The sequence below is a fragment of the Xenopus laevis genome, chromosome 3L (genome assembly GCF_017654675.1).
Source record: "Xenopus laevis strain J_2021 chromosome 3L, Xenopus_laevis_v10.1, whole genome shotgun sequence".
In the NCBI taxonomy this organism is placed as follows: domain Eukaryota; kingdom Metazoa; phylum Chordata; class Amphibia; order Anura; family Pipidae; genus Xenopus; species Xenopus laevis.
In genome coordinates, this window is record NC_054375.1 from 70753430 (window position 1) to 70772539 (window position 19110).

The 19110-nt window shown below is 37.9% G+C and overlaps 1 protein-coding gene across 1 annotated transcript in view; it reads left to right on the plus strand.

Annotated features, from left to right (window-relative positions):
• Window positions 1-19110, plus strand: part of nell2.L (neural EGFL like 2 L homeolog) — a 127787-nt gene that overhangs the window by 14550 nt on the left and 94127 nt on the right. Inside the window, 1 exon segment of the mRNA NM_001086890.1 lies at window positions 11554-11704. Coding sequence (NP_001080359.1) covers window positions 11554-11704 — 151 coding nt within the window.

Genomic DNA, 19110 nt, shown 5'->3' on the forward strand with positions numbered 1-19110 from the left:
GTCAATCTCTATTCCCAAGAATTTTAGACACGTAGTTGGGCCTTCTGTCTTGTCATTTGCTAGCGGCACCCCAAATTCGCTTGCGACCTCGCACAAAGTCTGCAACAAAATCCTGCAAAGAGCAGAGTCGCTGGGGCCCACGCACAGGAAATCATCCAAGTAATGTATGATTCCATTCACCCCCGCTTTCTGTCGCACCACCCATTCCAGGAAGGTACTAAAAGCCTCGAAATAAGAGCATGATATGGAGCAACCCATTGGTAGGCTCCTATCCACGTAATATCCCCCCCCAAAGAAACATCCCAGTAAGTGAAGTGACTCCCGATGCACCGGTAGCAACCGAAATGCCGACTCTACATCCGCCTTCGCCATCAAAGCCCCTCGCCCCGCCTCCCAAACCAACCGTACTGCCTCGTCAAATGATGTGTAACATACCCTAACCAGTTCCCTATCAATCTCGTCATTCACCGAGTTCCCTTTGGGGTGAGATAAGTGGTGGATTAGCCTGAACTTTCCCGGCTCCTTCTTGGGCACCAGTCCCAGAGGAGAAACTCTCAGACCCGGTAAGGGTGGCTCAGGAAACGGGCCTGCCATCCTCCCCAAGCCCACTTCCTTATGTAGTTTTTCCTTGACCAGTGCCGGATCGGCAAGAGCTGACCGCAAATTCTTATGCGAAACCCCTTTTTCATTCCCCTCCCTCCCTGGGATCCGAAAACCAAATTGAAAACCTTCCCTCAGTAATTGAGCCTTGTCCCTCTTAGGGTATCTATTTAGCCACGGAACCATCGCCTCGAGAATCACTGGCGTCTCCCCCTTTTCCAAACCCATCCCTTGTTCTGGGTGCAGCCCCTTTTGGCTTTTTGAAACACCTACTGAATGGGTGATTCCCGGCACACCAAGAACATTCGTGCTTAAACCGACATGTTGAGCCCCACTTACACTGGCTTTCATTAAACAGCCAGCAAACTCCTTTTTTGTGTGCCCCGGCTGAACCCGAATTGTGTCCGCCGGAGCCTCCCTGAAAGGGTTGGTTTGTGCTGCCGCTAGACCCCCCATATCCCTGATACCCCTTAGTGTTCATCAGCCGCATCCAAAGCCCTATATCCCTATGATCCCAACTCAAATCTGACCGAACCGCCATACGCTGACGAAATTGTTCGTCGTATCGTAGCCATGCTAGCCCCCCATAAACCCTGTGCGCCTCCCAAATTCCGTCCATGTAACAGAATAAAGCCGAACATAGCTCCGAATGCTTTTCCCCAACCACACTCGCCAGGATGGCAAAAGCCTGTAACCAATTTCCAAACGTTCTGGGAATTAAGCGAAACCTGCGTCTCTCCTCATCCTCCTCCTTTCTATGCTCCTTCCCTTTCTCGTATCTATCGATCCCAAACCGCTCCAGCGGCAGCAATGTAAATATGTCTACATACTCCCGCTTCCATATTTTTTCCCTCACCTCCGGTTTTAAATGTGCTCCTAAGGGCCCTTCAAAACAAACATATGTGTTGCTCTTTGCTGAATCCGACAAAGGCAGCTTTTTGTCTTTTGCTTTATCCCCACTAACAGCTTCCCCTTGTGTTCCCGAAACAGAACCCGCCGTCAAATTCCCATTCGACACCTCTGGGACATTAAGCGCCTCTTTATTTGCCGCCACCGTTGCCCCAGCTGTGTTTGCTCCCCCCAACACTCCTGGTGTATTCACCTCAGTCCCACTCGAAACCTGCCCCCCTTGTCCTTTCTGCCACTGCGAGAATAACTGCCTAAGAGTGTCCATAAACGACTCTGTTAAATGTTCCCTCGGTTGGCTCACCCCAGCCGTCGTTGGTTGCCCTATATGTGTGTTCGAAGAACTACTATATTGCACTATGTGGTCAGTACCTGGCACTTGACTTCTGTTCCTCCCTCCGTCCTGGACTGGATCCGGTCTTAATTGGCCTCCACTGCTCGTGGCTCCTGGGACCTGAAATGATAAACGTGGAGGGAGCGCCATGCCGCTTTGCTCGACAGCCATTTCCCCTACCACTGCTGTCCCGCTTGCTGTGACTTGACCCTGCTGAGGGCACCCCAGCAGCCTATTGCTCCCACACTGCGTGCCTGCCCCCAGGATTTCCCTCACTGGAGTAGTCGGCCCAATGGTAATGTCGGCCGTGCCTTGCCAAATCCCCCTTTCCCTTGGGCGCATATCTCCCATTGCCCCTGGAGCGCTGCCACCCCTGTTTGGGCCCGCCGCAAAAACACCCAAGGCGCTGGGACCTGCCCCACTGTCCCCTGAACTTGCCTGTGCCAGCCGCTGCCCTCCGCTTAGGCCGCATTCTTCATCCACCTGCTGCATCTGTGCCTCGTCTGACTGGCCTACTGCACCGCCGACCTCCCTGTCACCGCTGCTCCTCGATGCTGACTCACGCGGGCTCCTTCCCAACCTGCTCTGTGCTGACGCTGTCGAACTGCTGGGCTGCGGGGATGTTGACCGACGCCTTCTGCCGCCATTGCCGCCGCTCCGGTCCCCTTCTGTGGAACTGTGGCTTGCCGCTGCTGCGCCCCTCTTTCTACCCACCGGCGACGGACTCCTCCTGGTTGGGGCCCGGGCTCTCCTCGACCGCCGGAGAACTGCTGGCGCTGCTTCAGGCTCCCCCTCAGGTATGAGGGTCCGAAGCCACTCACCACCTCTCTTCCGCGCTTCCTCCCTCAGCATCTCGATGAGCGCTTCCAGGTCCGCCATGCCGAACTGCTCCCTCTTGCTGTCTTCTTAAAATGGCTGAATTCACTTCGGTTTCCTCCGCGAAATGGAGTTGCTTAGCTCCGCCCCCTCAGCCTCGACCAATTAGAAGGCTGTTGCCCTGCTGCGACCAGAACTCCCCTTTTCTTCCCAGTTGCACAGCGTCATGGCCGCCCCTCCTCCAAGCCTGCTGCTGCTATCCGGGGCTCACAGAACTGTTGGGTAAGACTGTAAGTTGGAAAACCAAAACACTATATTTTAGAAAATTAATATAGCCTCTACATACATTTTAAATAACTAAACAGAGCTCACAAGTTAAAAAGGGTAATTTATGGCTCAAGTGCAATGAGCAAAGTGCAATGAGCAAAGTGTAGTTGACCATGTTTTCTCCCACAATGCAGCATTTTAATTTTTTTTTTTTGCACTGGTATGTTGCATGGACATTTAAAGCTAAAATGACTGTTTCTGTTATTAAATGAATGCATATTCATAGGGTAAACAGTCATGCACTAGTGATTGCTGCTTATTCTAAACAATTTCTAAACAATTTCTTCAGTTCACAGTTCTGTTCTAACACTTAAGTAAACACAAACAAAGATTTTTCATCCTGATCGGATTTTGCTAATTAGCTGTATTGCTTAATGTCCCTAGAAGTCAGTCAAGAAAATTATTATGGGATCTCTCTTCTACATTTATCAAAATTTAATTATCTAACAAATCCTGTTCGCTTCACTGAGCACAATCAACTTACTCCAGTAGCTTACATTTGTGGGGTTGGTTTTAGAAAAAACAACCTGTAAAGTCTCTTTTCAATGTACATTTTTCCTTAGTGTCTCGGTCCTTGTTGTGTCCTTAAAAACTAAAAACTAAATATTTAACGGTCTAGAAATCTGTTTATTGGATCTGAACTTTTATGCTTTCTTTCTTCTTTCCCTTAACATTTAAACGAGTATGTTAATTTATAAAATATGATCTTTTGTTTAAAGAATTCTGTAAATGGCAAATAAGCCTATAAAGTATGTAGTGACACATTCAAAAATTGCATACAGCTATGCAGAAGTGCCCTTATAAATAATTAATAATATTTTAAGTAAGGTCTTCCTGTGTATTTAACACAGAGAAAATATGAATGTAGTTATGATAAAATAGAGAGTCATAAAAACAGATATAGCAACTGATATATTTACTGAACACATCCTCGTGGGATATCACACAGAGCAATATTATTCATTCTAAGTATGAGATTAGTCAACATAACAACTAAATTAGATCTTTAAATACAGTTTTCCAATCAATAAGTCAGTAATGTTTCTTGAAAATACATAAAAACGAATACCACAATCTGCTACCCACATACTCTTTATATATATATATTCCCTATTGTAGAGTACAGTATATATAACATTCTTAGGAAATTTGCAAACAACACACACACTTTAGCTGCATTACATTGCTTGCGAATATTATTATTTTTGTTTAATATAGAAGGTGAATAAGATTCAATCATAGTAGTACTTGCCCATAAGACTAAAAAACTATGTTTGTAGAACCTTAAAATTTCTGATTATAGTTGAAATCCAAAAGGAATGGAGTAAGAGAAGGAGGTGGCCTTGGTAATCACACAACAATGTGTACTAATTATTGTGGACCCATGTCCCTTTTGTTATGGGTGCAAGACTGTCTTGGGTGCATTTATTACCATACACAAAACTTTAGAACTTTGTGAAAAACATTGTAGTTTGTGAGAAAAAAAGCACTTCTTAGTGCACCAATACCTTTCAGTCTAATTCCTGTTCTTAGCTGTCTTTGTAGCATTAATCACCCTTAGTAATCAGCTTTAGTAGAAATACTATCTATTACAACACTGGATTCAGGCAAGATAAGAATCATAATTTGTTACAGTGACCTGTTTTCCTGCCAAACCATTTAGAACTATTTTAATCAAAAAGGATCCTAGTGGGCATAATGAAACTCAGTAGACATGTCTCTCATAAAGACTTTTTGATTAGAAAAAGAACTCTGAAAAAGCTCTCTTATCCTGCTTTTTGCAAGCATTGTATCATATAATATTTGCAGGTCTGGAAGGTGTCAGGGTGCATAATATAGTGAATAAAGCACCCCCTATTGTAATATATAAGGATATTATAAGTTACTGAGGAGTTCCATTGCCATATAAAAGCACAAGGCCAAAGGCCGAGTGCTTTTATACAGGTCATGGTCATGGAACTTGTGTATGCACACACTATGTAATAATATTCATTATAATACAAGTTTCCGTGAGTCATGTGACAGTCATGTATCATCACTAAGTTCTGATTATAACTAAGTAATGTTTATAAGGATATAATTTACATGGTCATGGTTCTTGTGTATTATAAATATACTGTATATATTAATCTTAGGCAACAGATAATTGCCAGTTGAAAGTAAAATACAAATTTAGTAAAATCCTGCAAACAAGTATTTTAAAGAAAGGCTGATTATCTGAGAAATTTGTAGAATGCAAAAATCTGCATATGGTAAATAACTCATATTCGTAATGTGGGAAAGTCAAGGTTTAGATGAGTAAGTGGTTGCCATTAAAGTGTGATTACAGTAAAGACCTAGACCAGTTGTCCCCAACTAGTGGCACATGAGCAACATGTTGCTCACCAACCCCTTGGATGTTGCTCCCAGTCACCTCAAAGCTTATTTTTCAATTCCTGGCTTGGAGGCAAATTATAGTACACTGCCAAATAGAACCTCATGTAGGCTGCCAGTCCACATATGGGCTACCAAATAGCCAAACACAGCACTTACTTTGCACCACCCAGGAACATGCTTACGTGGCTCCCCAAATCTTTTTTACATCTGAATGTTAAACCAAGCTTGACCAAAGGATTTCATCTTATTTATCAATAAAATAACTTGATAAAATCAAGTGAAAGCTCAAATTGTATGAATTTTGGATTATCGGATGAAACCCAGTGCAGATCACAAAATCTTCAAATTGTCATAGGGACATCTGCCATTGACCCCCTTAATATTGCAACATTGACGCATTCAACAGAAGGTGTCTACCAGCTTTAAATGAACAATTTTCTATTTTCACATAATAATCAGAGGTGGATTACATCCATTTGCATAATATGGGGTTATCTAATTACAATTCAGTGAAATTACAGTTAATACATTAATGTGCATTCCATTTATATTCATTATTATAGAATTTAGTTTAGGGCTCCAGACAGTGCGAGCTTATGTTTGGCTGAAACGTACAGTGTGATTTGGTATTCAGAACAGGTTTGGATTTCCATTCTCAGATTTCTTGTTCTAACATATTTGTAGTGCTTTAGGAAAGTTGTTGGCAGTAAGCCTCATTTAATTGTGGTTGTATTGACTTTTATCAAAAAATATTTGTGATGCAGTTTTTTTTAATATATTGGATGATGTTAAACAAAAGCAAAGTAGCAATTATTTAAAAAAATTTGCAAGTGAAGACAAATTTATTTTGTATACTTGACATGCATACATTGGGATTAAGTGCACTTCTAGTCACGGCCAGCATTTCTGTAATCCAATGTGGATGCATAGAGCACCAAACTAAAACTGGGGAACAACCCATATTTATCTTTCTGGCTGTAATTATACATTGGAGTAATATAATTAACAAGAGTAAAGAGTGGCCTTGTTCCACTAACCCATGGCGATCAAAAGAACAGGTAACAGTTCAAAAGCAAATTTGCTTTTTCAGGTGTGAACTACTGAAAGGAAGTGCTTCTCTAACATTTGTTTTTCAGAATACTGAAACTATCTGCAAAATGTATCTTGAATAATCTTTCTTATTAGCGTTTCAGTCAAAAATTGCTAAGGCTTATTGTGAACAATATTATATTTAAAAAAGTCATTAGTGGTCATGCTCTGATTTCTTGGTGCATGTTAAAATGCAAACCAAAAGCATATAAATATGTATGTATATATATTTATATATATTACCAAAAATCAACCGCACTCCAAGGTCTCTTATACAAACAAAATGTGGTGGTTTATTTCAAAGTTTCAGCTCCTATACTTGGGCCGCCATCAGGAATAGGAGCCAGAACATTGAAATAAACCATCACCTTTTGTTTGTATAAGAGACCTTGGAGTGCGGTTGATTTTTGGTAATGTATTATGGTTATATGTTACCAGCACCCAGGCAGTTGCTGTTCAACGGAGTTTTGAGTGCACCGAGCAAGATTGATCTATATATGTACAAATATTTATTTTTTCTTTTGTTTTGTATTTTAAAGTGCACAAAGAAATTAGTGGATAACCACAAAAATAATTTTTGAGGTTATGTAAGGTGATGCTATATGATCTTAAAGTGATTCTGTCATGTACTGTGTAATTTATTCTTAACTTTTCAAAAAAGTTTATTTTTTGTAATGTTGGTGTGGAGGCAGGTATCTCAGGTCATTTTGCCTGGTCGTGTGTTTTCAGAAAGAGCCAGCACTACACAATGGAACTGCTTTCAGATAAGATATTGTTAACTGAGGGAGTCATTTTGGGGGTTGGGGGATTTACTGAGTGTTATTCTCATATCTACCACTATGTGGGGAATGGGAGCATTTTTAGCAATGTAGGTGCCAGGTTGCTGTTATTTTGCTACCTTCACATTGTTCTGTTAGGGGGGAAAGGGAGGGGGTGATATCACTCCAACTTGCAGTGTAGCAGTATAAAGAGTGACTGAAGTTTATAAAAGCACAAGTCACATGACTTGAAGGCACCTGGGAAACTAAGAACACGTCTAGCCCCACATCAGATTTCAAAATTAAATATTAAAAAATCTGACTTTGAATGTGCATTACACATTAACATTATACACTTTTTTGATAGTTGAGCAGCCTACTACTATCTAGTTCTTTTGCCTTGGTCCAAAGCGCCCTCTAAGCGCTGTAGTTGTGTATGCACACACAAAAAATATCCTTGTAACATCAATGATTGTTAATTAGGCAGCTTTATGTATGTATGTATATTTTTATTTGTATAGCGCTCCTTAGGGCAAAGCACTGTACAACAAAACAATAAATTAGTAGTGACAAACAAGGGTCATTGAAGTAAAAAGTTATAATAGGTGCATTATTAGAAATACAATTCACATAAATATAAAATATAATTACAATACAGATTAAGTGCTCAGTGTCAAGGAAACTAAAGGCTAGCGGACCCTACCCCGTAGGGCTTACAGTCTAGATGGGAAGGTAACTTATAGACACAATTCGGAGGGGTATTAAGGTGCTGTAGGTTACAGTGTGTGACACTGTTATATAAGTGCCAGTTCCTATTTCAGCTGTTATCCAGGTGCTTCCAGAGGTAGTCTTTGAGTTTCGTTTTAAAAACACTGAAGGAGGATTCTCTCCTGAGAGATTCAGGAATGCCATTCAAATATAAGGAGTCGCAAGAGAGAAGGGTTTGATACGGGAAACATTAGTAGTAGTGGGGGGTACAACCAAGCGGTTGCTTTGTTTCCTTTTCTGTTGCACAAATTAGACTGATTTATACCATAGATATATAGAGATGGTTTATATCCATCTCTATATATTTCTGTGTATTTCAATTTTAAGCTTTGCCAATTTTAAACAGTTTGATTCAAAGATATTATCTGTTCATGTATAGTCAATATGATAGAACAACAGTGGCAAAGGATAATGTTCCTGACTGACGTCTTTGCACATAGAAGTAGTTTGCTGGGTGATCTTTCCAAAAAAAGATCAGATTTTCAAGATAGATTTTTTCATTAATAATGATTTATTGTTCTATAGAGTGAAGTGATAATATCTTGCTTTGTCTACCCATCTTTAAATGATTCTAGTGCCCCTTTTTATGTCTTACTAGATTTATGTTTATGCTGTACCTTTATTTGCTCATGAAAGACTTTTGAGTTGAGGAATGTGTATGCTTTAAAACAAAATTAATTCCGAACTAAAGAAAACATGCTGAGGATTAAGTATAGAATTTGGAAGGAGCCAGGACAGCTAGTAATTAAAGTTGTGTGTGAAACCATCCCTTACTCACACATTCATCTCTAGGTCTAACATTCTCATTGAAGAAATATATTTTTCATTCAGTAATTCCGCTGAGGTTTCAGCATCAATGCAGGATACTTTGTTCAAGAATTTATTTTTACTGGAAAGTCACACTCCTTATTTATTCCCTACAGAGAACTGAAAGCTTATTTCACATCCTTGTTTCTATCCACTTTTTCTGTGTATGCTAAGAATCCTTGGTGTTTGGATTATCTTTAATATCAGTCTTCGCCAGTTATATATATCGTATCTTTTGACTATTTAGATAACTAAACTGCATAAATAATATTTTTTTAAATAAATCTTAGTATTTTTACAAATACTGTGGTAGTCCTCATAAACAGTCTACGTGTGTATATTTAAATATGAATATGTTTTAAAAAGCTATTTTTGACACCTTAAGACAGAAACTGTACAACAGATGTTGGATTGTCAATGGAAGCAGCTGTGGTTTTTTTTTCTTTTATGTTTTTCATGTAATTATATAGTACAATTACATGACTAGGCTGCACATTGTAACATCCTTAAGACTATGGCTTCTCTCCATGGTGTTTCCCAGTTGAATTAAAGAGGTCTTCATAAGTACTTGCTATTTAGAAAGTCCTACATGGGCAACTGCCATTCAGAAATGCATGTATTCAAGAGGTAATGTGCACTTCACATTAAAGTTACTGGTGAGTGACCTTGGTAAGTGGTGGAATTTTGATTGCTGCAATCAGATTACAATGGGAACCATATCCTATAGAGGATCTTTAGTATGTGTATACATGATTTTTTAAAGTGTGTATGCAAAAACCTGGTCTGTAATCACAGGATTCTAAAAAAGAGAGCAAGTATTATGTTTCAGTCTCATGTAGAAACTTATTTGCCCAAGCTCATATTGCTACATTGAACGTTTGATTACATTCTACAAAACAGTGTGGGTTCAAGTTGTCTTTTTACATGGAGGTCTATTTATCAACTGTCTCATTTTCGAGGTTTTATAGGTATATAGGTTTTTTTAAAACCTTGACTAAACCTTGAATAAACTCACTCAAAATCACAAATGTCATGAAATTACTTTAAAAATTCCAACTGAAAAAGCACAAATGGTAAAAGTCACAGAAAAGTCATGTAAACCACGACTTTTTCGACTTGTCATATAAAAACCTCCAAAACCACGAATCAAAGCAAGACTTTCCAGTTGCAAAAGGGCATCTGCCACTGACTTCTACATGGTTTTGACAGTTTTTGTATTTGGCATTGTCAACGTTTTGTCTCATAACAAATCCTGAAAAAGCTACACTTTTTTTCCCCCACAACTTTTTAAGATTTTTGGCATCAAAAAACCAGACCGAAAAAGTTGTGTCTTAATAAATTGGCCCCTTAGTCTTATATGTCAAGTTGGTATTCTATATCTTAAATGTAAGATCTGCTTGATGTTTTAATCCAGTTTTAGCTTAAAATTCTTTTATATAACATATACCTTGAAGGTCAGTCCTCTAGTAATGTTTCTCACCTTCATCTAATGTAAAACAACTGTAATATGAGTGTACATGTGCAGGGTTTACCAAAATATATTCCATATCCAAACCCTCGGACACATGAACTGTCACTGATCAATAAAAACAGTTTTCTGATGACAATGTACATTCTCACATGTCACTTTTCAGGAATCCCCACTTCCTAAAGGCAAAACCCCAATGTGCATTACAAATATATGCATCCAATCTGGGTATAGTGGGTGGACAGCCCTGCAGCTATTTCCCATGCATATATGTATTAAGAAAATGTTGCACCTTTTATTAGATAACAACTCTTACCAATTCGTGGTCACCTAAAACCTGCCACATGTGCTGAAGATGGTGTAGTGAACATTTACAAAACAGTTACAAGATATACCACTTAGATTCTGATATAAATATGTGATAAGGAAATAGTGGTATTACAACGCATATCCATTTATTGTTAGATATTGCCCTAATTTGACCAGGTTTTTGTTATATATTTTTTTGTTATATTATTTATTTTTGTTATATATTTGATTTATGATATTTCTGTGTAGCTGAACACCACCATGAGTCTAATAGGAGCAAGTTAGAAAGCATAGTCCCTGTACTATAAAGCACTGTGCCATGACCCATCCAGACCATTATTTAGAAGACTGGATTCATAAAGGCAAAACAAAAGAAATATTGTTGTATAGCTTGTGCTGATTCTGGCCTAAATATGAGCATCTCATTTGTTATACTCTGTATTGTTCCTTATGTTATTGTCTATCTACAGTATTTGGGCTTATCAGGTTGCCGTTGAATTAAAGTTCAAAAGCAGCTAATACCAAGTATAATGCAGAATTAGAAGTTGAAGTAGTACGAGTCCTCTCATTCCTCACCGGGTTTAAAGTTCACATCACAAGAGAGGCTGGACTCACAATGTTAAAATTACTGGTGTAAGTGGATCCATCTCTGCACCATTTATTGGCATAAGGTGGGAACCATTTGTCACTGAGAAGATGGTACATTTAAGCTCAAGCAAAGTTTCAGGCCTAGAGGCCAAATGTTCCTGAAAAAGAACGGCTGTTCCCCATGCTGGCTACGTGTATTTCTAAAGTCTCTGGACAAAGCTTATATACATGACTAACAATATGAAATTGTTTTGCTGCGTAACACCACAGCTAATGCACTCCAGGCCTACCATGACTAGAGCTTAATGTTGGAGTAGTCTGTAATGGGTGGGATGTGGCATCAGGCCATTCTGAATAAACTATGATACCTATCTAAATATAACACCAATTGTTTTGTTTTTTTTAAGATACATCCAGAAGCATAAAAGCCTCAACAGAAAATGCAGAAAGAATTTTCCAGAAGCTGAGAAATAAACATGAATTCACAATTTTGGTGACTTTAAAACAGGCCATGTTAAATTCAGGCGTTATTCTTTCTATCCACCACTCAGATCACAGGTAAGCGCATGAATTGATTGTATCTATACCTTACAGCAAATAATTTAATACTGAAGTCCAATTTTTAATCAATGACATGCTGCTGCACGCGCAGTAGAGTGAAAAAAATAGTTTTTTTGTTGAAGACCATAGTTTAACTCTACTGCGTGTGCCCTTGCGAAAAAGCAAATGCAAGACTTTTATCTAAAGTACCTATGTCCATTTTTGTAAAACCACAATAGAAGTTGCAGTCGTTAATGAGTCCTGTTTCATGTACGTGAACTGTCCCTTTGAAGTGAGGGGCTTTTCAGTTGGTGTGTGCAGCATAGGGTTTTCCTTGTGGCTCATGCATGCAGTCACAGTAAGAATTAGGTCCAAGTTGAGACTGAAAACCTCTTCAACCTCATTATTGATAATGAACAATGGTTTAATGAAATGCTTTCTGGATTATGCAGTTCCAGTGTATCAGCTTTCCTTTAGACTGCTGATACTGCATACTTCTTATAGAAAAATAAGGACCATTATAATAATTAAAATAAATAAAGTATTATAAAAAAATAAGATTTTCCAATTGGCACAGCTATCTGTACCAGTCCTCGGAGGAACAGAGTGTAATTTTTGTTGAAGGAGGCTAATAATGTGAAGCTCTTCCTTGAAAGGAAACATAATAATACAGAGATATATGGTAGGTGCTAAGCCTCATTAAGCCTTCAGTATCTGCTGTTTAAGAAAACTCATCAGGATATGTAGAATGCAGGCTTATAGTGTAAACATGATGCCCACATCCAGATTGCATAAAGCATCACACATTGCCTGGCACAATCCATCTTTGATAAATTCTGATATTACGGGCTGTGTGTTTATTTTGTGTCATGCAATGTAGCACCTACTTCTTCATATAATGTACAACCGCATGAATATTATGTTGATATAAATGGTCAGTACCTAATGGTCAAGGCATACGTGAGCTCAGCTAATACTTTTGATTAGTGAATCTACTTATTGACATACACAGTACATATATACAGTATTATGCTGTTTTCCTTTTCTTGGCAAAAAAGACTATAGTGATATTCACCTCTGATATTAAGAAATAGATGAGACAGGCGGGTCACTCATCCTTTAAGGGCAACAGAAGAAAAATATGGAGCAATATTTTTATCGATATCCGAGTAGCAGTTCCAGTGAGTGACATCTGCTGGCTCATCACAAAGCTAATGGGAGAATTTATCAATAGTTGAAGTGGGGGGACCAGTGGGATTCCAAGCAGTTTCCCAATTTAGAAACACTTTTCTGGAAGTCAGAAAGTTGACTTGACAGTCAGGAAAGTAGAAATGCAGACAGTGTTGATTCATGAATGCTGGGTTCTAACACCCTTCGGAATCATTCCGCACACTTTGCAAGCTGGGATTGAAGATTTGGACAACTGTTTTCTGCACTGAAGCAAAACTCTGAAATGCTCATTTTTGTTTTTTTTCCAGAAAAATAATTTCAAGCATTGATACATGACGTTCATGTAGATGTTTTTAGATGTTCCAGACCTCTAAAAAGTGTCAGTGAATTCTTCTAATTAGTAAACATTAGTTAGAATTTAAACAATTGACAGGTGGCATTAGGACTTGATCAATGAGATCTTGAGCTATGCTCCCGCCAGGCAAGATTAAAGCTTGTTATTACACACATTATTTTGAAGAAAAACAACTGTTACCATTTCTGGTTTTATTTTAATACTCTTTTTCTGAGCACATAAAAATATCCTCTCCAAAGAAACTAAAGATTAGACTTATACAATAGAAAAAATTGTGTGCATTTCTGAGGTATCAGTAGAATAGAAGTATCACATAGAAAAAATTATTGTGGTATTTGTAGGGAGTACTAAGGCAATAACTAATAGGAAACACTGCTCATGGATGTAAAAATTGCTCAAACTCCATTGTTGTCCTCTATCTCAAAAGGATGTGGTACAGTAGTACAGTAGTAATGGGCAAAAATATGGGTGCGCCTTAATGAAAGCCATCCTTTATAGGGAGACTGTTATATAGCATGAAGCTACAGTATATGGCTTCTGGTTAGTGATGGACGAATTTGGGTCGCTTTCGCCGGAAAATTTGCGAATTTCCCGTAAAATTTGCGAAACGGTGAAAAATTCACAAAACGGCACCGGCGTCTCATTTTTGATGCTGGCGTCTGTTTTTTGGATGCCGGCACACATTCGCCAGCGAAAATGCACCGACGTCCAAAAAAACTGGAAGCCGGCATCCAATTTATTTTGACTCTTCGTGAATTTATTCGCCTGTGGCGAATCGCGGGAATTCGCCGTGAATTCAGAATTCTTGGGACCTGACGTTTTCAGAATAATGAATCTTTCTGTAATTTGGATCTTCATACCTTAAGTCTAATAGAAAATCATGTAAACATTAAATAAACTCAATAGGCTGGTTTTGCTTCCAATAAGGATTAATTATATCCTAGTTTAGGTCAAGTAAAAGGTACTGTTTTATTATTACAGAGCAAAAGGGAATTATTTTTAAAAATTTGAATTATTTGAATAAAATGGAGTCTATGGGAGATGACCTTTGCAGAATTTGGAGCTTTCTGGATAATAGGTTTCCTGATAACAGATCCCATGCCTGTGCATCTATGTATTACTATTTAATTGTATACTTTTGAATAGTTAAATATAACAAAATGCTATGTTGCATTTGGGTGGGTATGAGAGTGATACAAACGAGTCTCTTACAAATTAAGGCAAGAATTAACTTACTTGTCAAACACAGTATTGACATCCAAAGTCTCTAAACATCTAACTTCTGATATATTGAACATTCATTAAACACAACACTTGAAATACAGTACTGTCAATATTCCCACTGTTGTGTATTATATATACAAGACCTTAATTCATGTACAACAGTTTTATGTATATATTTCCTGCTTTTTGTCTAAAATCTCTAAAGTTCACTGCTACATATTAATTACTATAAATTATCAAGACCCCATTAAAAACTCATCTTACCCAGCACTGGTTAGGAAATTAAAGGTTATATTTTATGTTCAGCTTTATCATTTTCTCATTAAAAAGCAGCTTTTATGGGATTTAAGTGATACTCATTAACTGAAATTGGGTAAAATTGCAATAACCCACAACAAACAATCAGCCACAGGTTGCTATAGGTTATTGTAATGAGACACATTTGCCAAGTGCTATAAAATAAGATCCACTGGTATTTTTAATGAATTAATCTTGAAGGTTAATTAACCCCCCACCATGAAACTGTACCCTAGGGATGCTATACAAGCACCGAGGTACATTATCCCTGTGAGACTAAAAACCTGGCAAATCATGGCATCCAATCATGCAGAAAGTGTGTACTGACACCTTTCTACCCAGGGATGTAGTTGCATAGAGGCATGGGAATCAGCTGTTGGGGAGGGGTGCATAGCAAGATTTAATAATTCATATTCGAGGCCTCTAATGACTTAGGCAATCTAACCCTCTTCATTTTCCCTTGGCCTCCCAAGGGAAAAAAACGTCATATACCCGTAGCTCTCTATATTGTTTATAACTCTTACACACAATATCAATTTTTATTATTTGCTTGTTTTTGCTTCTGACAGGAATAGTCTCAAACATTCTGGTTAGAGGTGGATATAATTTAAACGTACGAGGTTCATAAAATTTGCTATTTGTTTGGCATCCAACAGCAACCTATCAGCTGGTAGAATTTACTGATCAGGTGATATGGGTTACTAATGTGGACAAGCCTAAAACTCTTTATTACATTATCCCATTTATTTTTTTTATTATTAAGTCTTTAAAACAAAATGTATTATAGACAGGCAGCAACAATAAATAATCAAAGTCACACCTTGAACTTAAAAAGTGTATGCATTATTATTGAGGAAATAGCAAAGGTACGTGGGAAGTCTGTGGTTTAGTCCTTTATTGAGAAAGCCCCATGAAAATCAGAATTGAATAAAGCCTGCTTTACTTTCATACAAAGAGTTGAAGGGAGTTTGATTTCTCTTTGAATATATACGGAAGGTCTTTCATGGGGAGAAATCACATCAGAAAAACCACATTTTCACTGGACAGCACTTTTAATTTAAAGCGTGTTTTTCAATCGCTTACATGTATTTCATCTCTCTTGCTTTGGAAGGAGGGCAAAGAGAGCTCAGAGGAGGTGGGTTTAAAGCTTATTCTGTAAAGCTGAAAATAGATTTAATGTTTGGACATTGAATGTTGTTTCCTATCGGTGAAAACAGCAGCTGGAATTTAAACTCAGGGAAATAATGGTTTCATAAATCTGACATCTTCACCTCAGAAATTGTGTAAGCATCAATGCTTTTTAAGGAAAGCAAACTTTGTCTTTGTATGCTTTGTATCAAACATACAAATATATTTTTCAATTTTATCATTGCAAATTCTTGTCCAACTGTGAGTTGACTTTCTTTGTCTCTAGAATAACAGTAAACATCCTACAGTAACTCATCAGGGTGGCTAGATAGATTATTTTGGCATGCAGTCTTTTTTCATTTGATGATAGTTTATGATGATTGAGCATTTGGAGTGCAAATGATTGGTGCAAGCTGAAATACAAAGTGCAGAGGTCAGTGTGATTCTGAAGCCCAAGAGAGGAAACCTACTTCATGGATGTTTTGTATGATAAATATAAAGGTGTTCCAGGGTTTTTTTTCATCAAAGTTTAATTTTAGAGTTATGTGAGCTTTTTTAAACCTCAAATGAACCCACTACTCGAATACTTTCATATTTAAGAAAAACTTGAATGGAAAAAACTAGAATGGAAGAAACTGAAATCAGCGAGTTCGGGGTTAACAACCTGAAAAGTTGAATTTACATCACTAGAATTGATTCCGATTGTTTTAGAGCAAACCATCTAAAAAATCTGAAACATCATGAAGGCTATTAACATCTTGAAATGATTCAAGGGACCTCTGCCATTGACTTCTACATGACCTTGACAGGTTTTAGATGGTGTATTTTCGGATTCAAGCTATTAAGGTTGGGCTACAAAAAATCTCGAAAAATTCTAGTTTTTTTTAACCCAAAAAAATGAATTTTGACTCAAAAAATAACCTTGAGAACTCAAATATTTCATAGAAAACACAACTCCGACCTTACTAAATCTGCCCCTAAGTACTAAGTTGTGCACTATAAGAATAGAGAGTTGGATACATATATGAGATTATGTTCATAAATAAAGATTTACATTTAAAAAAAATGTCACCTTTGAATACAGAATTTAGGCAAATTGGCAAGTCAGCATTATGTAGAGTTGCTATGAAACAATTTACAGTTTTGGAAATTACTGAGAGATTTGGAAGGTTGTGAACCTTTAATATTTACATGATTTTCTAGTAGACTTATGTATGAAGATCTGTTATCTGGAAAACCGCAGGTCCCAAGAATTCTAGATAACAGGTCCAATACATGTAGTACTTTAAAAGGAGATTTGTAGGAACCGACAACCTGGAAAGCAATTGAATGGTTAAAATGAAAAAGTAGTGAGATAAACTCTCAGGCAAAAGGGTTTTTATGAATAGTAGTAGTTTGAAAAGGTAATATTATTGGCTTAGAAGCTTACAGAAGCCTTTGTTAAAGGGATACTGTCATGGGAAAAATTTTTTTTTCAAAATGAATCAGTTAATAGTGCTGCTCCAGCATAAATCTGCACTTAAATTCATTTCTCAAAAGAGCAAACAGATTTTTCAATTTCAAAGCTGCCCCAAGTCATGTGCTCTGATAAACTTCAATCACTCTTTAGGCTAAGGCCACACTAGGCGATAGCGCCGCGATTTGACTCGCGGCGACTTTTCGCCGCGACTTTTAATCCGCAATTGCTGGGGAAACTTTTGCGCTGGCGTCTATGGGAATCGCGACAAATCGCCAGCGTAAAAACACACGCGGCGATCTTTTTTCTATTGTCGCTGGAAATCGCCTAGCGAGGCAATTTAGAGCGACAGTAGAGAAAAGATCGCCGCGTGTGTTTTTACGCTGGCGATTTGTCGCGATTCCCATAGACGCCAGCGCAAAAGTTTCCCCAGCGATTGCTTAAAAGTCGCGCCGAAAAGTCGCGGCGAAAAGTCGCCGCGAGTCAAATCGCCTAGTGTGGCCTTAGCCTTACTGCTGTACTGCAAGTTGGAGTGATATCACCCCCTCCCTTTCCTCCCCCCCAGCAGCCAAACAAAAGAACAAAAGGAAGGTAACCAGATAGCACAAGATAACAGCTGCCTGGTAGATCTGAGAACAACACTCAATAGTAAAAACCCATGTCCCACTGAGACACATTCAGTTACATTGAGAAGGAAAAACAGCAGCCTGCCAGAAAGCATTTCTCCTAAAGTGCAGGCACAAGTCACATGACCAGTGGCAGCTGGGAAATTGAATATGTCTAGCCCCATGTCAGATTTCAAAATTGAATATAAAAAAATCTGTTTGCCATGATTTTTCTCAAGAAGTTTTTTTAAGCAGTTTATTTTGCTCTATTCATACTTAGATTTAGGAGTGAATCTGTCATTTGACTTTGGTTAAAAATTTGCAAAACAATTAGCAAAACGGAGAAAAATTCACTAAACGCAGTGGGCGTCAAATTTTTTTTACGTGTGCAATTTTTTTCTCTCCAAATGCATTCAAGTCAATGGCCATTTTTTCTTATGGTGACTGTGCTCATTACTATTATTGATTATTATATTGAAAAACCAGTCCTCATAAAGGTAATTTAAATAAAGGTCATGCATTTTGTGTGTGTGCCAAACATAACCCACATCCACTGATGTTTATCAAGTACATTATTTATTGCCAGCACCAGGCCACCTTGCTGCCATGAGCTAGTAATGTTTTAGAAAATAAGAATAAAATCTGCCATAGTGAATTACTTAGCTAAATTACACGTTGTACAGGTATCTGAAATTTTATTATGAACAAGTTCCAAATTTGCCAGTTCTTTATGAAGCCTCTAGAGCCTCTTGTCTGTAAAGAATTTCCAAACAAGTATTAGTTTTAAGCAACAGAAATTACAATTCATATAGCAAATATCATTAAGAAATGCTCCATGTGCATTCTGGGAAATGTACACAAACTATCTGTTCAGAGGAAAATAGCAATTTAAGGTAATCTCAGTAAGCTTTTCTTTTATTCCACTTTTATTGACATATTTGTGAATATTCTGTGAGCTGTCTATGGGGAAAATATTTATCTAATACATTTAAAGACTGGAACAATTCAGAAAATAGTTTATTACATTTTAAGGGATCAATATTATTTTACTAAGTGGTAGTGATTAAAACACCAAATAATAATAAGCCTGCTCCTGTATGGTAAGATCTGTTTATTGTGAAAATTTATTGTGTCCAAAAACAATATTTATTATGGTTAAATTTTTTTCAAAACTAAGATATGGTTATGG